We start from the raw sequence: 23,187 nt of genomic DNA, 5'->3' as shown, positions 1-23,187 counted from the left end.
ATGTTAAGCATTTTCTTTGACTATTAGTAGCAAAAACTACATGCTACAACTACAGTTTGCTTCAAAATATTGTTTTGTTTTTAATTGCATGGGGGAAGAGTAGAATGTTTAGTTTTTGGTATAATAGTTTAACAAGGTTAAAAGAAAAAAAAAAGGCAGTTCTGTTTTGACTGCGTAGTATGTCATCATCTTTTAAGTATCCTTCGAATAGTAGGTTTTAACTGATGATGATGTACTTGAGTCTGTGGAGAAACAGTTTCCTTTTGTTGGCATCTTTTGTATTCTGGAGTTGATGCGAATGGATCTTAATTTAACTCTGAGCCTTGTGGTGAAAGAAATGGGAGCCAGGCTGCTTGAAGCTGTTCTTTCTCTAATGCATGCTTTCTGTGTGTTAGACAAAATGTTTTTATGCTCAGTTTTTCCAAATAGTAGTTCAGTATTAAAATTTTAAAAACTCTTAAGTAATAGACAAAAGGACTAGATGAGAGATTTTCACTGGATCTTTATGATAGTTTGCCTTTATGATGATGACATGCTTTCTTTCCCTTCCCACAACCATTCTCTTTGACAGCTTCCTTCCCATCCAGTGACACCCTCCAGCAAGCACTCGGACAGCAAGCAGATACCACTGACTCCTGCATATCACACTCTCCCTCATCCGTCACATCATGGGACTCCACATACCACGATAAACTGGGGACCTCTGGAACCTCCTAAAACACCCAAGCCCTGGAGTCTGAGCTGTTTACGGCCCGCACCTCCACTACGGCCTTCAGCAGCGCTTTGTTACAAAGAGGTGAGGTGCAGCAGACAAAAAATGTTACTGCATAGCCTGACTACGGTGAGAAATGTAACTCACATACCAACATTTTACAGTTTTGTGTGTGTGCATTAAGAGTTAGCTCTGAATCAGTGGTAATGGACAGTGAAAGCTGTTCATTTCAAGTAGACATTTATTCTCATGGCTCAGAAGATTCAAAGGTTTGTTAGGAGCGTATGCTGACACGTTTTCCTCCCTGCCAGGTATTTCCACTTATTTTCCAACTTTGTCTTGTTAAGAAGTTGTTTTTTGTTTTTTTTTTAAACCCATCCAACAAAAACTAGCAATTGATCATTCTAGCTTACTGCAGAGTTGCTTGCTAAGCATACTGAGGAGCATCTAGTATAAGGGATCTTTGGTTCTTGAAAGTGCAGTATGAAATCATTCTGAACAGCTGTGGGGATATAATGGGCTCTTGGTTCACAGCTTAGATTTTAAGATGCTGTTGTAGTTTTTAATTAGCATATGGTATGAAGCAGGAATCTGCTCTAAGAGAAATAACGATGGGGGTAGGTTAATTTGGTCTTTCCATTACACTGTGCGTGGTTTTGTAAATACTGAGAAACTATTAGATTTATGTATGAAGGTCTGCTTGTAAGAAGGAGAATACTGAATGTTGCCCGTCATGGTGATATCTTCAGGTTTAGTATTTTTCTGTAATGCATTCTTACAATTCTAATTTAGTACAAAGCAACAGGACCCAAAAAGAGTAGTAAACTTGGAATCATAGAATCACAAAATGGTTTGGGTTGGAAGGGACCTTAAAAGTCATTTAGTTTTAAACCCCTGCCATGGGCAAGGACACCTTCTACTAGATCAAGCTGCCTAAAGTTATGCTTGTGAACATTTTTTGTCTTCAACCATATGATGCTAAGAGAACAATGTTATTTTGAAGGCATGTGAATTTGCAGTTTAAACACAACCTAGTGCAGTGTGGTTGGTTTTTTTTGTTTGTTTGTTCTGGGTGTGCATTTGTGACAGTTTTGACTTTCTTTTTTCCTCGCTTTGTACATCTGCTAAGCGGCAGGGTGTAAGTGATAGGTGGCCTTCAATTAAGTGGTTAGTATTTGGGCTTGGTTGCTACAAGAAGTTCTCCAGTTTAGCTCTACTACATATTCATCTCTTTGTAAGTTAAATTGTTTTCGTGTCTTTTATGTACAGCGCTGCATTCTCCAATATGGTTAAGTTTTACTCATGTGTTTAAACACTCAGGTGTTTAACCTATGACAGCATTCAGTTTATCTTCATCATCTCCAGTCTGTCCTGCCCATTCACCTTTTTACCCTCTAGTTCTGTACTTTTATAGAGGATGGCTCATACCTGTAAGGTAAGGGGTAGATGAGAATATTCCTTTTTGTTCCTGTAAAACTAGCAGTTTCTCAAAGTTAGCATTGTTTCTCTAAATCAGCATGACTATATTTAGAGCAGAAATGCTGTTTGTAGCTGTATTTCTTTTTGCTGTAGGTCTGTTCTGATAAAGCTCCAAACATTCAGAAATGCTGACTTTAAAAAATATAAGTATACTACCTCCCAAGCTTCCTTTTTTGGTTCTTTTTTAACCTGCTTCTAAGTAGACAAATTAAATGGGTTGTTTCTTCAAAGGTTAAGGGAAAAAAGTGCATATATATGCTTTTGTGCTGCTTTTGCTCCAGTTCCCAAACAGCCTGCATGCTTTTGCTGCAGCTTTTTTGTATATTTCTGTTCACAGAACAGATAAAATACCCAACTTAGTGTATGGTTGGTGGAGGGATAGAAACGAAATGAGCTGGTTCAGGCAAATCTCATGTGCCAAAGAATATTAATAAACTGAATTATGGCACCATGTGTCTTAGGAACTAACCTTTGAAATATTTTAGAGAAGCTCTACTCTTTTTTTTTTTTTTTATTTTTTTTATTCTCCCCACACAGGATCTAAGTAAGAGCCCTAAAACCATGAAAAAGCTGCTTCCCAAACGCAAGCCAGAACGGAAGCCATCAGATGAAGAATTTGCACTGAGAAAAAGTAAGAGACTTGAACAAATATCTGCATAGTACAAAGACTGGAATTAACATCAGTTTAATATCTTTACAAGTTAGATGTACAGTCTAAATAGTCTGGTTTCCTCTCCCCTGGCAGGGGAAAGAGGGTAGGTATCTACAGAGGACTGTTTCATTTATTCACCTTAGGCACTTACGTCACACTGGCATAAGCAGCTTTCTAGAGTCATGCAGTTGACTACAGAATACAGGAACTTATCCAAGGCTAGGTGGGAGGCATCCTGCTTTTCTGTGTTAATGTGTGTACGTAGATGAGGAAAAAAAGTGTGGGGAGGAAGGCAGAAATAGCAGGATGATGCACAGAAATTTATTTATTTCTAATTACGAGTCTGTCAGCAGCACTTGTACTGTGTTGCTTTTTCTATTTAGCAATTAAATAGCTTGCAAGTTTAATCTCAGTATGTTTAGAAATTCTTTTTTAACTTCTACCACTTGGATAACGTTATTGCTCCCACCAACAAGTAACTGTTTTTGGTACCTTTACTTTAGGTGGCACTCATACCCTCTGATCAGATGTGTTCTATGAGATCCAATCATTGCAGGCTACTATGTGGTCAGAGAAAGGTGCTTGGTCCTGAAGCAGACAAGCAGACTAGGTCAGGTGATGTAGGGTGTTGAAGTGCCTTGTAAATTTGTGGGAATGGATGATCCAATTGCTTGTGTCACTAAAAGATAAGGTGTTTAAAATAGCTGATGTTCACACTTGAAGGCCAGAACCTTTTATTCCAACTTCTGCTTTTGTGTCTGCCCTTTGCTCGTGAGCTTCTTAAGTCATGTGCCTTGACTGCTGAATACATGAAGTATGTTACTGTTAACATTGTCTCTCCTTCTATCAGACAGCTTTTCAGGATTTCGTTAGTTTTCATCTTGTTACTGGCATGAGGAAGAAAATTAGATTTAACTACAAAATGATAGTAAATTGGTTGTCTATTGTCCAGCATTATACAATGCACTCCATTCTAGTCGTGTCCCTGATACTTGCTACAGTATTTTAGGTCTGCTTTATTGCATTCAGTGTGCAGCATGTGTATAGTCTTTTAGTAAATATGCGGAGTAGCTTCTGTTTGTTCAGAATAGATTAGAAGTATATCTTGGTTATAGAAACCCAAGTTAACTGAGTTTTTAAAGTATCAGTGAGAGCTGAGGTAGTAACAAGCTCTGATACTCAGCATTACATGGAAACTAAATGTCTCTGTATGGGCTTGGATGGTGTATATGCGTGTGAGTCATGGCCCTCATTTACTCCATGAATCTCTGGGTATGTTTTTCTTTCATGATAAAGTTTATAGCTTGAAAGAAGCTTCTAAATATTTGTTTGTCATCTGGCTCACACTTCATTTAAACATGATTCCCTTCCATAATTTTTAGAAAATTATTATGAATTGACCAAATAAGAGGCATCCTTATTTAAATCTGTCCAAACTCTTAAAAACCTTTGTAGCTAAGTATGGTTATGGCTCTCTGTAATATGAAAGAGCACTTTTTTCTAGTTCGTTCTTATTCCTCGCTGTAGAAGATAGCACGTGGTGAGTTGCTGTTTTCATCAGCCTAAGCATCAGGCATAAATAGAAGCTTCACCTTTAAAATGAGATTTTTTTTTCCCCACCAGTAATTAGAAGTAATGAGTAATTAGAAGCTTAAGTTCTATTGTAGTGCTCCTTCAGCCTGTGGAGATGTAAGAGTTTTCCATTGAAGGATTTCTGCCAAAACTAAAGCTTTCTGATAGATAGGTTTGTGTTTTATAGCAGACAAATGAAAGAAAGGCGTTTCAGCTGAGTGCCCTCTCAGTACTGATTTCAGAAGTGAAATATTTGTTTTGCTATGGTAATGATATGGTGCTGCTTTGTAACTGCAACACAAAATTCAATTATTTTTCTTGCCTTGAAAGAAGGGGAACTTGCACTTTGGAATGCCTGCAGCTCTTGAACTATGGGTAAACCATACCTAGTCAAGATACTTCAGCAGTTAGTTTGTCAGGCAATCCTGACAAAATATTGGACAGTTGGCTTTACTGTCACAATAATAAATTACAAAAAACAAATCTGTATGCTCTGGTTCACAGATGGTACTATTACATCGTGATGTTTAAAGCATTATATTTTTTATAGCAATTTCTCTTTCCATTGTTACTTTCAGTCATTGAAGCTTGATTTTTGAAATGATTAAGAATTCTAAAGGCTTGATTAGACTAAACTTTGGTCTCTATTCAAATATGTAGAATTTAGCTTTAAACAAACATTGTTTACAAAGGCCTGTCTGTAGTAAGAAACACATGCCCATATTTAAAATTTTGTTGTTTTCCACTGTTTCTAGGTACAGCTGCTTTAGAAGAAGATGCTCAAATTCTTAAAGTCATTGAAGCATATTGCACAAGTGCCAAAACACGTCAAACACTAAACTCAAGTAAGTTAGAAAATACTGGTACGACTCACTAAGCCACGTATCAGGTTGTTTTAAAAAAAGATAAGTGTAGTGTAAGCGGTCTCTCAACTTGATAAACAGCAAGCTGGACCTGAAATAAGTTAATAATCTGATTTTGGCTTAGTAATAGTGCTTGAGTGATTATGTATTTGGAAGCCAAGGTTCATATTTATGTAGGTCTTACAATGCTTATTTAAAATAAATTACAAGTGGCTACCTGGATTTAAAATTGCCAATGAATCAGAGGTTTTGAGGTGTCTTGCTAGAATATGACAGCTGTCCAATGTGGTTTTTGGTAAATTTCAAGAAGTTGTTGGTAAGTATTGAGGAACGAAGAATGAGTCGCACTTGTGGAGAAGTGTTCTTCTGTCTTATTTGGTTCAACAGTTTTCTTTTACGGAGAAGTAACGTGAACCTGTACAAAGTTTTTTTTATTGCCAGCCATTGTTTTTAGTTTTAATTACAAACTTTAATCCTATGTCGTAACTTCAGGAGAAACTGTTCTGAGATCTTTCTGTTGCTTAAAGCCATTTATAGTTTCTCAGATCAATATCTAGCGTATTGAAAACTTGTAACGTGCCTCTGGGGTCCTCCTTCATTTAATCCAAATCAAGGTTGCCATGTGGAGTTCCTCTGTGTTGTAAGTAAAATGTTGCTCAAAGCAGGGGGAGTCCATCAGCATGTGTTCTGCTTACACAAGAAAGGAGAAAATGCTGTTAGGTTTGTTCCAGTTTGCACCGTTTTCACACTGATGATTAAGGATTTAATTGGTGTCCTTGAAATGCTGTATAATGATGCTGGAGTACCTGGCTGTTTTTGCTATTGTCAGGAATTAGAAGGATAGATATTAGGAATAACTCCTAGTCTATTGTTTAAATTAGTATTAAACACTGTTACTGCTAGCCACAGGTCTCTGTGCCCATGTCCAAGCAGAAGCACTTTCTACAGACAGGTGAGAAGTCTCAGAGTGCAGTTGCAGGCTTAGATCACATATTTACATAATACATGTTCACTTATTGTTATCACCTTGAAAAATGCAAAATTTTGTATTTGTGTGTACTTCAAAAATGGGAATATAACCCTTGTATTAGCTGTTACTTCAAATGCTTTAAAAGCCTAAAACCTTCATTTTAATTTTTGATCTCGACAAACTGTAGATCTCCAAGGTGATAATGATCAGTTTGACAAATTGGCTACTATAACACTATTTTTTATTAATGTTTGACCAGTTTTCTGGCTCTGCAGTCATTATTGTAGTGTGTTGAATTGGATAAAAGGAAATTAATGTGTTCAAAATTCTGGAGATACGCTGTTGTTCCAACAAAATTAATTGAGACGTTGCTGTTAACTGTATTGGATTTGTTGATTATGTTGAAGGATACTGTGACAAGAAGTGGTTGGGGAAACATTTGTACGTGCACAATTGTGCGTGCAGGCATCTAATGGATATGATATTTTGCTTGATGTTTTTTTTTCCTTTCTATGTATATTTAAGAAATATACATGGTGCAGTTAGGTATCATTGCATACATCAGAAGTCAGCAGCTTTTATTTGCTCATAATTGCAGCGAGAAACAAGTGTTTTGCTGCTTTGTTTGGAAAGAGTAATGTTGCCATCTAAGACATCAAGTTTCTGAAGGTCCCTTTGTAGATGGGAATTGGAAATTGGGGGAAAAACGATGCTGGGATTCTTTCTGTGGAAGCATTGGTCAGTGTAGAAAAACAGAATGAAAGAATTGCCCATCAGTGAAATATTCCACTTTTACATATCAGTGGCTTACTTCTGTTAGTTCTCTACCTGGCCCTCCCATCACTGATTTGGTATTTCTATTAGCTGCATCTTAATGCAAAGCCCCAGAGGTGCTGCCCTAGGCAATGCCAGCTTTGTGTTGCTTTGGCACCAGTGCACGTTGGATGGGAGTTTTCTTTTTGAAGGTGGGGAGGATGTAGGGATTAGTTATATATGCAAATAAAATAACCGTCAGTCTCCTCTGTTGCTTATATCCTGTGTTTACTTCACATTTCTATTCCAAGTGAAGGCTTAAATCTTTTGTAGTGTCGTGCAGATTTTGGCTTGTAACATGGCCACTTACATAGTTTCAGTTTTCAGATACTGCCAGGCTTTTTTTTATTTAAAAAAACAAAACAAAACAACCAGAACAAAATAGCAACACAGCAACAAAAAAAAATCAAAAAGGGCAAATAGGTGAGAGAAAGTGTCTTTAATCATCTTTATCAACTATTCTAAGCGTTTAAAGTATCTAAATACAAAGACAGATTCAGATAGAGGCCAGTTAGAAGAGGTGTGTGAGGGTATGTGAGGCACCAGACTGTATTGCTGTTAGTCTCTTGGCCTTGTTTTTCTGTCAATCCAGTTTCTACTTGGTTAAACAAATAACAGGGTTACAGGCACAAAGAAGCTTCAGCTTGGCAATCCCTTTGAGTGGGTATGAGATGGTGCTGCACATGTAGAAAGTTTGGCAGCTCTGCTCTGCATGAGAACCTTGCTTTTTTTCCCCCTGCATTTTCCTCTTTGTAATAGTGACACAAGCACTTATGTGGCTGTATTGGGAGCTGGTAGGAAATTGTCTACCTGAAAAATAAAAATGAAGGGTTAATTACCATTTGAAGCTGTTCCCTGACCTGGCTCACCAAGCAGCTGTACAAATGGCTGTGTCATTGCAAGGGAGGGAAAGGATGAAGGTATGGATGTGTAATGGGGAAGGGGCTATTGCTTTTCACATTAGCACTGGGTCATGCTGGCTTGCTGTGTTTATTGCTCTGTCCCAAATCAGATTGCCCCCAGACAAGAACTGATTCTTTGCTTGAAAAGAACTGATCTCCTTCATCCAAAAAAATCTACCCTCAAACAAGATTTTGGTTACTTAAAATTCTCAACTGAGACTGCTTGTAAGCTTAAAAAACGCTTCAAAAATTTTATTGTAACAGTTCAAAAACTATTACAGTGAGTGTAATTTATACCTGAATCCCAAACAAAAAAGAAAATGAAAACAAGAAAAAGCTTTGGTGCCTTTTTAACAATATTTTCTCTTTTCCTTCTCTTCCCATCACCTTTTGCTTTTATTTCATGTGTTTGGTTGTGGCTATTCCTTACGTTCTCCTCCTCATCCCACCTCTGCCTATCCACATCCACCATTTCATTTCACCTATACATCCTTAGCATGGCAAGGCACTGACCTGATGCATAATCACGTCTTGGCTGATGATGACCAATCAAGTCTAGACTCCTTGGGTCGTCGCAGTAGTCTTTCTCGTTTGGAGCCTTCAGACCTCTCAGAAGACTCTGACTATGACAGTATATGGACAGCCCATAGTTACAGAATGGGGTCTACATCTCGTAAGAGCTGTTGCTCATATATCTCTCACCAGAACTAATGCACTTCTGAGCTTTTTCTTAACAAATGCTTGTTGTATCACAGCCTGCTTTTCTTAGATGTTTTCTTGCTGTTCCTTGTCTCTTTAATGTGATATTTTAACAACTTCTGAGGGAGCTTCTGAAACTTCAGTTATACCTGGTGGAAGGCTCTATTGCCAATGCACATACAAATAAGTCGTTCTAAAAAGTGTATATCCTGCCAAGGATGACATTTCTTGAGAGTTTTTTAAGTGACAGATATTAATTTGTAGCTCTGAATGGTCTTTACTTCTGGTTTTGGTCAGTGTAGCAACAGGTCCTTTTTTCTTTTTTTTTTTTTTTCTCCTTTTGAATACAGCACATTTTTGTATTTTGTACTGAAACCATACTGGCTTATGAGCTGAATGCCAGCAATATGGAAATACTTCAGTGATAGCTGTTGAATTTTCTACATATTATTAACAAAACATGGAGCTGGTAGTAAGAAAAATACGGTTTAAAATTAACAGTACAAGAGCTATGAAATCATTCAGATTCACATATCTGGCCCATTTGTTTGGAAAAGCGTTTGCTAATCCATGAGAACTTGTTTTTATACTGCTGTCTCTTTGTCGTTGCTTAGACGTCTATATGAAGGATTGCACTGCTCTCCCTCTCACCCTCAATCTGGCGCTTGTCATGAAAACCCAGCAGTCCATGCTCATTACATGCAGTGTTTTGATAATCTCATATTACCCGTGGTCATATTGTCACTTTACTGTATGCAGTAGTGTGGCAGAAAACAGGGTGTAGATGTTTACTTGCCTGTTAAAATACACAGCTTTCAAATGACCATTCTTCCTGAAAAGACGAGATGAAAATCGTTCCTCAGCTGAAAGCTCAAGTGTTCAGCACCTGAAACTCTAGGTACAACTGCAATCAAACTGGCTTGTACAAAGTTCTTGAAAACAGAATGCTTGGCTTTTGGTTTTACTGTTTGGAGCATGTCTGTGACAGATTTTGTGTCTTGTAACTTTTCTCACGAGCAGGTTTGTTTTCAGCAACAGCTCTTCACCTACAATCATGTTGGCTTTTCAGAGAACTGTAACACCTTATACACAGCTGGTGGTCTTGAACCTGTACCTGGGGCATGGCTGGGGTGAAGTGTGTGTTCTGTCTTGTGGATGATGCAATTGGGATTGAAACAAAAATAAAGTGCTTTCCAAATCTTCTTTAGCATTAGAGAGAAGCAGATGATGAAAGGACAGAAATAGTTCTCGTTTTCATCAGGATCTCTGAATGCAATTCCTCTATTCCTTTGTTATCCAGCGTACAGCTATTACTCTGAGCAAATTCAGAGTAGTTATGATGCTGTTAATTGCTGCTTATTAATTGCTGCCTGGGAGTTTGATCTCTCCATTTAAAAGTTTACAAGTAATTAATACCATCGTGCATGTTACATGATCAGAAAGTTGGTAATTGCTAGATATGAATGATTACACGAGGTTATCGACATGGAGAACCTATTTCAAAACACTTAATATTTGTAGATTTGCATTTCATCTTGCATTGTTTGATCACCTCCTTTATCTTTTATCATTGTTGCTTGTATTTGAAGGCTTGACTAACAAAAGCAGTAATGCTTACTAAACAGAATTTTTAGGGGCACATCTTACTAGCAGTCGTATATTAACTGAATGGCCAGGAACTTGTGTATGTTGAACTTTTTCCTAAGAGGCAGAGTGTTGCTTAGAGAAATGAAAAACGTGTGTGTGCTCCATACCATTCCACAGTGCATCTGTAAGCCACTTCACTTCCCTTTTTCCTTTGAGTTTTTGTTCTACATATATGGAAAGTTTGGATCGCTTTTCTTTTTTTAACCCTGTTAAGCTGTGGTGTTCCAGTTAAGTAATGTTTTCTGCATTAGATCAATGATAATTCTTTTATGTCTGTTTCATGTTACAGTGTAAAATAAGTTGGAAATACAGTTGCTGCACTTGAATTTCCATATCATGCAGAATGTTTTGTTGTCAAGATTTGAAGATTTTATTGACTTTCTATGCACCAAAGCTTTGACGGTTTACCACCATTAATTATTGTAGCACTTAAGTCATTAACTTCATTTAAAGTTCATAATTACGATCTCTAACTTTATTACGTTTAAATCATGCGGTGTTACAGACCACTAACTGTTGTGAATTGATCAGAAGTATTACTGCAACATGCTTAAAAAAAAAACAACAAAAAAAGCAAAGTGGAAATGGTGGTATTCAGTCCAAAGGTTCAGTGTTTCTATTTTTGTGGAACTTTAGTCATGGTAATAATAGTACCTTCTGTTTATGCAATTCTGTAAAATATGTGTGTACAGTTACAAATATACTGGAAGGATGGAGAATCTGAGTTAGAAGGTAGGTTCAAGCCATTGTCAGCCCCTCTTCACATGGCTTACACAGTGTTCCCATGAATTGGTATTTGCTATAAATTGAAGCCAACGAGTATTAATAGCGTGTTTTGCATAATTTTGCCAAAACACAGTAATGTGTATATAGTGACGTAAAACATAGAAAAATTAATATATATTGTGCACTTCGTTTGTGAATGGGAGAAGCCATTTTCAGTAGGTAACTGCCTTTTGAAAATACAAAATGGATGTATATCTGAATGTTGCATTGTACTGTACAGTATGCATATTGTTTGTGGTTGCATATATCAATTAAGTGTTTTGTTTTATATAAAAAAGGACATCTGTTATGTACAGTTGAAATAAATTTTGCATTTGCTAGACTGTGACTTTAATATTTAATTATTACACAGGGGGAAAGTACAGCGTAACTGGTAACTTAACACTTGACTCCCTTTTCTCCCAGTACCTCCTTTCTTCCCTCCCTTCTCCATAGAGGCATCAAATGCTGAAGTGAAAAAGCTTTTTTGAGTTGTGTATAATCTTTGTTTAATGTAATTGGCAACTGCAGGAAATTCCGTATAATGTGCAGTACGCGTCTTGGTGTTTATTTTCTAATAACTGTTCAGAAATTTTGTCACTCACAGAACGCTTTTGTAGTCTCCCTCCCTCCTTAATTATCTTTTTTCATTTTCTGAATTGGTATATTTTCAATAAAAGCACAGTTGAATAATTGGAACAATTTCAAATGTGCTACTGCAGAACCTGTTACCAGAGATACAGTTTATGAATATATTGATTTCTACAATGTTTCTACAACTTTATTCATTTTCAGGATTTAATATCGTACATTTTTCTCTTAAAGCAAGTCATCTTGTGTATCTATTTTTAAAAAAAGTCATATTTGAGTGTTTTAAAGCAAAATAATCATTTAATATATGTATGAATAGAACAAAATAGTTCTATCAAATGAACAAAACACAAAATCTAGTTCTGTTGAAAGGTCTTTTTATTTTTTTTTTTTGCTATGACTTAAATTTAGGTTTAGCCCTCTGGTTGCATTTTTATTTGTATTGCTTAGTGAAAATGTAGTAAAGGTTGTGGGATAACTCTTTAAAATTATTGTCTTTGAAAAATTTGCCACTTCAAATAATATACCTGTCTTTCAAACTCTTCATTCTGTTCTGAAGTGACTAAAGTTTGGATGTGGAGTTGTATGTTTATTTAAGTCTAATTATTTTCTTTTTATTCATCAAAATGTTTTGCTGTAAGCTGCCTAGATCTGTCATTTGAGTCTTGTGGGTTCTTTCCTAGTTGTGGATTGCTGCTAGTAAAAAAAAACAAAAACAAAACAAACAAACAAACAAACACCATTTTTGTGCTAGACTTTTTTGCTACTTGAAGGTTTCACAAAGAAGTTGTGTATTTTTGCACAAGATATTTAAGGGCAGACTCCCTTTTGACTTCTGACAGATCTATAGCATGAAGTATTGCCTTTCTTTTCCTCTCAATTCTTTTAATGTCAATACACACACAGCTTGGAAGCTTTGACAGCAAATGCAGGGAGAAACAGAAGATGAATTTTGCAGGTCTGCTTATCCACTTCAGCATCTTGAATGTAACTAATACAGTGAAAAACTGTGTTCTAAATAAGTAATTCTTATTTTCTGTTAAACATTTCCTTCCACAGGGAAATGATGTGTCTGAATACACCCAGTGGCTAACTTGTCTAAAAATTGTGTATGAACGTGCATAGGTCGCTCTGAAAGCAATGCCTCCTGTTAATTTCCATGAAAGCTGTAACAGATACAAAAAGCACAATATTATTATTTGATAGAGCAAATTCTCAGCCACACTTTTTCAATAACGTCACCATCATTAGCTACTCATTTTTGCCATCAGTGAACAAGAGGCTCTGGGCAATGCATTTAATGGTCTGCATGACTGTCAGGAGCGTGGCTTGTCTTTCATGCTGTTGTCACCATTGCTGCAATGCACTGCTCAGTGCCTCAGGGTGCTCACATCCACCATTTGTTGTCCATAAATGTTCAGCGCGTGTCTCTGAATGGCAGTTTTTTTCCTGCAGGGAGGAATTCCTTTGCACACCTTTGCCTCTTACACAGCTCTGTGTCAGGCACCGTGTGTCACATTGCCCCTCTGCTGCCATCTGTTGCAGGGCAACAACGTGTAATGGGGTATTGGTGGGAAGGTTCAACCCCTGCTGCTGAACCACCAATGTCCTCCTCTGACTTTGGGCCAACAAATAAGATAGGAGGCATTACTCTTGGGGCTGCCCTTGTATTTGTCTTTCAGTGGCAAGTCAGACTTCTGTCTCTGAAACTTGAAATAATTGAGATCTATGTAGCTTATGTAGAGAGCTTATTAAAGTCGGTAGAAAACAGCTATACATCCGTAAATACTATTTCTAATTTTTGACCTTTTATTGTGCATTGTTCACCCCCTTTCCCAATCATATTAAGAGTATGAAAAAGTATAAAATTGCAATTCTTTGAAGTTGTGCAGTAAAAACTCGATGGTCTGAAATTCTCAGGGTTTGGTTTGTTTGTTTGTTTTTTAAGTGAACCACCATCACTGCGAATCTAACTTTAAGCCAGAGAGTAGAACCTCATAATCTCTGGGGAGAAGGCAAACTCATAGCATCACTGTGAATGTAAAGTACCCGGGTTGTGCCTTCTGCTCAGAACAGCTAAGTGGAAGAAAGAGCTCTGTTCTCTGACTTATGAGGGGAGCAAGCTTTGAAATGAGGCCTGAATTTAACAGCATAAAGAATGGGAAATGAATACCCGCCTTCATATTGTTATTGGCTTAATGGGTTCATTTTTTTTTTTTTTTTTTAGACATGCTGAGAACTGCTTGCTACTGACAGGCCTGCTCTGTGTCACGTGTGTGTGTTGCAAAGGCCTCAAGGCCTGGTGGGCTGTATTACTGTTTGCTTGATTCTATTGGCTTAGCAAACTCAATCTCCAGTTTAGGGTGCAGTATTGGTAAGAAGCACAGTAACCCTTTGTTTACCACTCTAGGGCTGGGAAATACTAAAGCTGAACCTTTACTTTCTTGCTGGCATCTAAGTGAAGGTTGAATGTCAGTGGTTTCTTATTTTGCCTTTGTCTTAATTATGAAGCACTCAACATGGGATGTCTCTTTCTTCCAAGATTCTGGATTTATGAGTTTCCCTACTGAAAAGTTATGGCAGCTTCCTCAGCTTTTATATTTCTCTGATCATGAAGCAGTCATTTGAGTTTGCTGCACATCTCTCTTTCTCCCTTCATTTAACATCTCCACCAAAAAGTAAAACAAAACTAAACCTCTCTAGTAAAGCTTGAGATTTTTTTTTTCCACTATAGTTATTTCTAACCTAGGACTTCTGGTTGAATCATCTCAGGAGATTTAGGAGCAGAATTTTTGGTGGTCAGTCGAACCTTCTCTTTTTGCCTGTTTGGCTTGGACTAGGGATTCTTGTGTGCTCAGTATCTAGGATTACTTAAGTTGTGACAACTTCCTGACCTGTCCTCTTAGTACAGCTCTGTGCACAGCCTGCAATGTACTCGAATGCAGCTCCCTCTTCAAGTCCTAAAGCTGTAGCTTGTAATGCTTTCTGAAGAGAAATAGTTACACGGAGTCCCTGAGAAGCTGGTGGAGGCCGAAGGATTAGTATGTGGTATATTGCTGAATACTAGTTACCAAGTAATGCTCTGTTTGAAGTTCATTCGAGATGCAGAAAAGAAATAAGGGCTTTAGGCATAAACGTTACAAAAAAAGCAGGACGATTACATAGCTTCATTTTGCTTTTTGAACTTAACACCTCAAATGGGACCTGACACATCAAACCTGACACTTCTGTGCACGTACTCAGTTGATAACAAGATCCTCCTTTGTTGCAGGATACATGACCTGTGTGTTTGTGCCTTTGATAGTTAGCAAGTGCATACGGGGTTTAAAAAGCAACTTTCTGTTTACATGAGAGCAGTGAAGGTGAGGGTCACACTTGTGATGTCCTGAATTCTGCAGTAGTCGATATTCTGTGGCACAGGAAAGCCAGTGTTCGCATGAGCAGTTTACCTTGTGTAACTGTGTGTATGTGTGTTGTGGGTCTCATTGTGTGTGTAATGTTGGTGTTGGTTTTATTTTTATGAAGCAGTGTATTCTGTCTCAGTAGTATTGTTTATTGTACATGGATGAGGATATGCCAGTGTAGACTTTTACATGCATGTGTGTATATAACTGTATTGGATTATAAGGATTGATACAGAGACTCAGCATTTAGTAGTAGCTGGTGCCAACTAATGTCCTGAAGTAACATTTCATTAAATGCAAAATGTTACATCTTGGTCAAATGAAGCAAAGAGGTAACCAGTTAATTAAAATAAACATAAGGTGACTTTTTTGCAGCTAAAGATTGATAGTGCAAACATCCATGAGCCTGATTTGCTGTGCTTGTTTTATAGATTGCTCCTTCCCTGCAAAATGAGGGAGGTTATTAATTCCAAAGTTTTTGTTCACTTCGCAAGATCAAGAACTTGTGGCTTTCAAGGACGAGATTCTGTTCTCAGATGCTCAGTTGTCTTTATTCCATGAAGTTTGACCATCATGTATTGATATGTTTGATCTTTACTTTCAGGTTAAGGAAACTACTTTCTATGTTACAGATGTTTAAACAGTCTAATGGGCTTAATGTGTGCTGCAAAACTATGTTCTCTACAAACTCATTGTTTAGAACACAAGACTGCAGCTGTTAGAAAGTCAGGATTTTCCAGTGAGCTTGAATTTCTTTAACTTGGTGTGCTGAGGTCAGATGTTTTATCATGAATTTTGAAAGAGAAACACTGTTATCACAAAACAGCTGTTCAGAGGGGGCTGTCTCCTGAAGGCACGTAACTCTGCCATACCTGTTGAGCTGTGCAAACAGTGCTGGAATGGAGGTATTCTTCATTAGTAAAAACTCATTACAGTAAATAGGTAGGCAAGCATACATTGTTAATACTTGTATATTAGTCAAAATATGCAAGAATTCTAATGTCTTATCTGTGGTATTTGAATTCTAGACAGGTGTTTAGGCAGCACTTTACAGCCCATCTTTAAAAAATTTGTTGCAGTCTAAATAGTGTTTTTAGAGTACATACTTTATGAATGGATGCATAGCAGTTGGATTCTTCTATTATGAGCTACACCGTTAGAATTGGTATGAATTATCTTAATGTTAAAAACTGTAACAATTATAGAAAGTATTCTGAAGATGTTGGAAGGTTTTGACTGTTTGTTAAGCCGTTAAGTACTTCTGAAAGCTTATTTTAAAATATGGTGGCTGTATTACATTTATGTGACTAAAAGATTGTCTTAAAGCATATGTGCATGTTTGTGTCTATGCACATATGCAGTTGTGTTGTTTGTGGTGTTCTGGGGAAAATGTTTTTAACTTTTCTGTCATTGTACCATTTTGGATTTGTATCAGTGTGAGATCAGAATCTGTCCTTGAGGCTTAAATTGCTACTTCTTAATCATAATTACCTTTCTCTGACTCAGCTATGGTGAATTTGTATAGATCTTGCTGATAGTTGACCAGTGCCCTATTCATTGAACTGTGTAGCATCCCCATCAATAATGCAGAGGAGTTATCATCACCAGGATGGAAATGTTAGACTATAGTTTTTAATTGTAAGGCTGTGGTTCCAAATATAAAAACATCAGTAATCTGTGTATGAAGGGAAGGGGGGGAATTGAAAGTGATATACCTTGGTCATGCGGGTGTATTGTGCAATGAATGAAATAATGATTAAAATTCCCCAGTGCTGCTTGCTAGGTTCTCATTTTGTAATCTATTTTTACAACAGGTTCCCGCAAAGAATCAGCTCCTCAAGTCCTGCTTCCAGAAGAAGAGAAAATCATTGTAGAAGAAACTAAAAGTAATGGTCAGACTGTTATAGAAGAGAAGTAAGAGAACATTTAATGAATGATAGATTAAAACCGTAAACTTTGCACTTCTCTTCCTCCTCCCATTTCTTACTGCAGTGTGCATGGTATATAAATAGAAGGGGATGTAGGTGCTTGGAGTATGCTGCCAGTCCTTGTGAGTGCAGTTGGCCTTCATTTAAATGCTTGTTGCCCAACTTCTCTGCAAATGGTACTCAGTTTATTCCTTTTATGCCCCGGAATGTTATGCTTCACTTGTAAATAGTTTTTCCAAGTGCTTTAAGATTTCATTATTAAATTGATGTTGTCTTTCTAGTTGGCGTGTGGTGTCATTCTGTTTTCTTTTGTTAAGGTGCATTTTAGAAGTTGAATGTCTTCCTGTTAAAGAAAGCTATAATGTAGGAACTACTGTAGGTCAGTATGTGTTTGAGGGGTGTAACCTGTTCAGAGAAGCTGATGGTGGTCCCTTGCTGCTGTTAAAGAATATAAATCAGGATAAGAGAATTTTTAACACAAAGTTGAACAGATTTCACTTAACAGTTTTGTCTAATAGTAGATTTAAACATCATTATGAAAATCATTGTAACAGATGATCTTTTTTTCATTTTAGAAGCCTTGTTGACACAGTATATGCATTAAAGGATGAAGTACAGGAGTTAAGACAGGTTAGTAACTTGCTACATATATAGCAACATGGAGAATGGAAAGATAAGGCTTGTTATTGAAACAAATGCAGGTTGTAAGTTGATTTAGTTTGATAGGAATTAACTCTGATTTTGGACTAAATTCATATCTGAGATTCAATTTTAAAAGTAAGCAACACCAATTTGAGAGATAGCCACCATCTTTTGTGGTTGTCATTAGTAGCCTTTGGGAGGAGCATGATGTATCCTGTGTCTAAGGGGATTTAGTTATGTTTCATTGGTTTTTGGATGCTACAACTTTTGAAATGTTTAAAGCATTAAATTTAGCTCTGGTGTATTGCAAGCAAAATAAGTACGTAGAGACTGAAATTGCATTTGCTCTTGATTTTTAATAATATAATTATTTGGATTTACTTAGGCTTTGATTTACAGTCTTCCAGTAATCTGAACACCTCCTACAAATACTCATTTCAGGAGTTAGAATCCTGTTCTCTGCCTATCATGTGCCTTTTTTAATGAGGTCTAACCCTAGGGGTAGCTTAGTGTGCTTGTTTGTCATGTGGGAAATTGCAGTATATTACGCTTCAGTTGCTAGTATGGAAGTTGCAGCTGATATTCTAAGCATGTTTTATATATCCAAATGAGTTATTGTAAAAATCTTTTATTGACAGGACAAAGCCTGTTTAAACCATATTTATATGCTACTTTACATACTCAGTTCTCAAAACGTAGGTGAAAAAGAATTGAATTAACCCATTCTCCAATGCGTGAATTTGCAAACTGGTTTTAACTGAAACCAGATAAAATCTCCTGTGTTAAAGTAAAATGTGTTTGTATTCAAATTACTTCAATTTTTGAGCTCTAAATGTGTATCTGAATTCTTTGCCCATCTGTAAATATGCCCAGTATTTTTAAGGGTGTTATGCCTGTTTCTTGAAACAAGACGGTTGATGTATTTTTGCTGTTTTCAGTCTACATTGAAACATGTATTCTAGGTTTGTAAATTTTGCAGTCTTTTTAGAAATACAGTACAGCTAATAATAATAATTCACTAATATTACTGTGGTCTGGCTGCTTCTGTACAAAGGGTAGAAGTTCTGCCTCATTGAGGCCGTGCTGATGTCTCTGTGATCCTAAGCAAAAAGTCACCCTCTCTTGAACTTACAGCTTCTTTTTTTTCCTTTTCAAATACACTTTGTAATCTGGCATCTTCCAAGGCCAAGACTTATTAAAGGCCAACTTTGTTTTCTTGTAGTATCAGGGATGTTAGCTTAGAAGACCATTTTTGGTCTGCTGTTGTGATGTCGCCAGGTGGAGAAGTGGCAAAAATGATCTCTGAGCTAGGAAGGTCTTAAATGACCCCAAAGTTCATGCGTAAAAGCTGTCTGGGAGTACATGGTGCACTAGTTGGTGTAGGTCCAAGGGTAAACCACAGCATAGGATCCTTCTCATAGTGGTTTCCATCAGTTATTCATTACTTGTTCTTAGTAGTACATTCCTGAATTGGCAACAAGTGAAATTGTCTGTACTTACAAGAAAAGGTTGAAATTTCTTGACTTCTTCAAAAATTTGAGGAGGGAATGTAGGCAACTGCTGATCTTGTTCTGTTTCTAGAAATTTCTGTGAATGACAGCTGATGGGAGTCCAGTGGGACCCCTGGATTGCACACCTGCTTGTGTTAAACACCCGTAGAGCCTTTGTCTTGAGGGCCTTGTCTCATCTTCAGTGGGGTTGCTTCTCCACTGTTGTCAGCATCAGCTTGGCATCTTCTGGATTAACAAATGGAAGAATTGCTGTGGTTCAGTCAGAAACATCCTTACAGTCTTGTTGTTTGTGGTATTTTGGTGCATTAGTGGATATTCTCAGCACTGGTGTTTGGTGAAATTCAGAGTCGTCTTAGATTATTGGTATTTGTGTGTGTTAAACTTCGGTCACAAAACACTTCTCAGAGAACATAACAGTTTTTGAGGTGGTACTTTCAACTGTTTGCTTACTCACTGAAGGAAGCTAATATGCATTAAGCTTTCAGATGCTTTTCTAGGATTTTAAAGCTAGGTATAATTACAGGAAGTTCTTAGGGGGATACTTATTCTACTGTTGTTGCTGTTTCCCTCCTCCATTGACAAGAGACATTCTGCTGCTGTTGGTTAGCTTTGGGCAGAAGAATTGAAGATTACTGGCCATTTGTTACTGGCACTTGCATTATGAAGGACCCTCAGGTCCTTCAAATAAATAGCAAATAGTTCAATCTCTGTTTTTAGTTTTGCTATGTGAAGCAATTGTCATGTGTTAAATTTTATTAAAATTGTACTTGTAAGCAGCTAATAACACACGTCTGAATTTGTAATTGATAGTGTGTGTGGTCAGAAAAGATCTTTTCTTAAAACAAAACGAAAAAAAACACCAACCCTCAACCCAAAACTAATAGTTCTGTCTCTGTTAAACAGGATAACAAAAAGATGAAGAAATCATTAGAAGAAGAACAGAGAGCTCGCAAGGACTTGGAGAAGCTTGTTAGAAAAGTTCTAAAGAACATGAATGATCCATCTTGGGATGAAACCAATTTATAACTATTTTTTTTCTTTCTATTGAAAGACCAGTTGTAAAACTGAGCTGGGAAGCCTTCTGACATTAGTCAGTGTTGCATCAAGAGCACTACAAAACAGGATTTAACTGGATCTGGTGATTTCTTGCTCTGAACATATAGAAACAGTCAAGCCATTCACTGAAGCAATCTGTACACTAGGTGTTGGAGACTGTGGATCCTGAACTCTACTAAACTTAATTTGTTTGCATCTAAATTACCTCATTTTGCAGAAAGTGCAGCATCTGACTAAAAGTCCATGTTTTTCAGTGGCTTTTTAATTAAATATATATATTTTTCTTGTAAATATCTGTAATTTTGAATGCATATGTGGTTGGTATATCAGGGCTGATATGTTGTTCTTTTCCTTCTTGTTCTTACAACGGTCACAAGTGTTAGAAAGGTGGCAGTACTGTCTTAGCTAAGAAGGGTCAGAGTTCTTTGTGGCTAATTATGGATTTGCTCCAAAATGCTCACTCGTCACACATGCAAATTTAAAAACTTGTTTTTCTTATTGACCAGTGTATTTAAATCCTTTCCTGTTATTTATGTCTGCACATACGTTTGAAGCAGTTTACAATTGCTTAGAAACAGTATTAAACTACAGGAAATTGTTTATTGATGGTGAAAACCAAATTTAACGACACTAATGCCCACCATTTATGTTCATGTACTTTTATTTGGCAGACTAATCTGTTGTGCTTTGGCCACCAGAAGACTGATGTACTTGCCTGCTTTTTGACTGTGATTTTTTAGGTGTTTATGTACTACTTTTTTTTTGTTGTTGTGCTTAAGCGTACAGCTGGCTGGTAATTTAATGGATCATACAGTTTGTTAAAGCAAAAAAAAAAAAAAAAAAAAATCAATCTAATCCATAATTTTGTGAATAAACTGTTGCTATTTATTTTTTATGGTCACAACAATTAAATTCTAGCTAACTTTTTTTTTTTTTTTGCATAAGGTGCATGGGCCAGGGCAAACTTCACTCAGAGCTTTGTTTTTTTCGCCACTGTTTAAGATTTGGGTTGGAATTCCCAAAGTGTGGATGTAGTCGTTCCTTTCCCACCCTGTTTTCTCAGCATACTGCTGGTTTCTGTCCTGCTAGGAGTTAAATGGAAACAATTTGGAAATACAATTTTTTTTTCATCGTACTGTAATTCATTTTTTTGCATCACTGACTGATTGGGAAATGCATATCATGAACGTACCTGAACATTTTTATTCCCTAGTCTGCTAGGTGCAATTACCACAATCCTTTTCTTTCTTTAAAGTAGGAGATGCTACATCACCACAAATGCTGAGCTTCATTTGGAGCACTTAAAATACCCATTCAAGCTCATTGTAAGAGTCCCCTTGATTTCAGCAAACTGTGGGTCACACTGTAGGTGGTACAGCTTTCTCAGGAGTTTTTCTTCACTTGACAGCAGATGTGCAGGTATAGTGCAGACCCAAGTTGCACCTTTTGCCATCTTGATTTTCTGCTGCCCATTAATTCTCCTTAAGTGTAAGCAAATGTTTATGTAAACTGTAATGAATTGATGCCAAAATGGTTAGGGTGGTAAAAATTATCATGCATATTGTGAATCTAATGAAAAAATGTTCTTAAAGCTGTTCTTTCTAGAAAAAATGTGAATAGCTTTCTCTTTTTTTTAATAGGAAAGAACATTAATGATTACATTACTGCAGAATTCAGTGAGGATACTTAATCTGAACTACTTGTCTGATTTTAAAAGCTGAATAGATTTGTAGTATTTTCATCTGTGTTCCTCTGATTTCTTCCCTTAGTTCTAAAGGAGCAGACTGGGTAAGAAAACTTGAGAATGTCTACAATATCTAGTTAAATATACTCACTGAACTTTAGGGTTTTGGCAGTTCTTGATAGCAAAATCTTTTCCTAGCAAAATCTTAGCAGTTGCACAAAAATTTGTGCTGGCATTTACAATGATCTTCATCCTTAGAAAATAGTCTTGCTAAAAGCTAAGTGATACTAAGCCCTGCAAATTCATGGCTAATTGGCTAAATTTAGGGTCGAGAATGACATAATTAAAATTCTGCTAACACTTCTGACATCAAGAACGTTCTCAGATTGAGTTTTAACTTTCAATTGTGCATATGTGAAAGGACATTCCAGAGGAAGTATAAAAGGAGAACATGAATCTTAGCAGTATTTAGCAAATTTTAACTCAGGAACAACTTGGATCATAACACGACTTTGTTTTACATCGTATTGTAAAGAGTAGCATTGCTGTGTAAATTTGCTGACACGTAGTACCTGTGATTAAGATAATTTCTGACAGTACCCCTATACTGATATCTAATGAACATGCCTTAAACACTGGGATCAAGCAGTTGTTAAATATGACCAGAACTTGGGGACTGATTTTATTTGAGGTGGATTGGGATGATGAATTTTTACAAAAAAAAAAAAAAAAAAAAAAAAAAAAACAAAAACAAAAAAAAACAAAAAAAAAAAAAGAAAAAAAGCTTAAAAAACAAACAAAAAAAACCCAACCAACCCAAACCCACCTAATATTATGTGTAGCTCTTGTCCTTAGCTCTAGCACAGAGAGCGAGATTCAGGCTTTTGGGAACCAAGGAATATCTGAACGTTTTTCTTTTACAATTTGTTATACTGTACATAGAGTGTAAATTTCACCATGGACCTTCTGAATTGTTGGAAACTTTATATAAGCATGGATAAAAGGGGCACTGTTTATTTAACCTATTGAAGGGTTATTTCTTTGCTCTCATCATTTAGGGATGAGGAGATGAAGCCATTTCTTATCCTGTAGATGTGAAGCACTTTCAGTTCTGAACTGTCCAAAATGTAGCATAACATTTCTCTGTACTTATTGATGTATGCGTGTTTGTCTCACCATGTCATGGCATCTTAAAGATTAAACAACTGACTGCCTTTGTATAAACTTTCTTAATGCCAATTATTTAGTGCATTTAGGGTGTCTGTTTACAGTATCTGTGGAGAAGTCAAGTTTAGCT

General features: G+C 36.7%; 1 protein-coding gene across 5 annotated transcripts in view; it reads left to right on the top strand.

The window, feature by feature from the left end:
• Positions 1–21,173, top strand: part of ARHGEF7 (Rho guanine nucleotide exchange factor 7) — a 105,021-nt gene extending 83,848 nt beyond the window's left edge. For 4 of the 5 annotated variants that reach the window (XM_042866650.1, XM_042866652.1, XM_042866653.1 and 1 more), the window contains 6 exons: positions 572–796; positions 2,729–2,822; positions 5,171–5,260; positions 16,884–16,983; positions 17,573–17,627; positions 20,054–21,173. In XM_042866650.1, the coding sequence (XP_042722584.1) occupies positions 572–796; positions 2,729–2,822; positions 5,171–5,260; positions 16,884–16,983; positions 17,573–17,627; positions 20,054–20,176 (687 nt within the window). In that variant the 3' untranslated portion in view covers positions 20,177–21,173. Of the gene's footprint in view, positions 1–571; positions 797–2,728; positions 2,823–5,170; positions 5,261–8,459; positions 8,637–16,883; positions 16,984–17,572; positions 17,628–20,053 lie in introns of all 5 variants that reach the window. The other variant, XM_042866655.1, reaches the window with a different exon arrangement.
• The last annotated feature ends 2,014 nt before the right edge of the window (positions 21,174–23,187 follow it).

The sequence above is a fragment of the Lagopus leucura genome, unplaced genomic scaffold (genome assembly GCF_019238085.1).
Source record: "Lagopus leucura isolate 7727_CA_CO unplaced genomic scaffold, USGS_WTPT01 Super-Scaffold_100001, whole genome shotgun sequence".
In the NCBI taxonomy this organism is placed as follows: Eukaryota; Metazoa; Chordata; class Aves; order Galliformes; family Phasianidae; genus Lagopus; species Lagopus leucura.
This window is presented reverse-complemented; position numbering and strand designations above follow the sequence as displayed.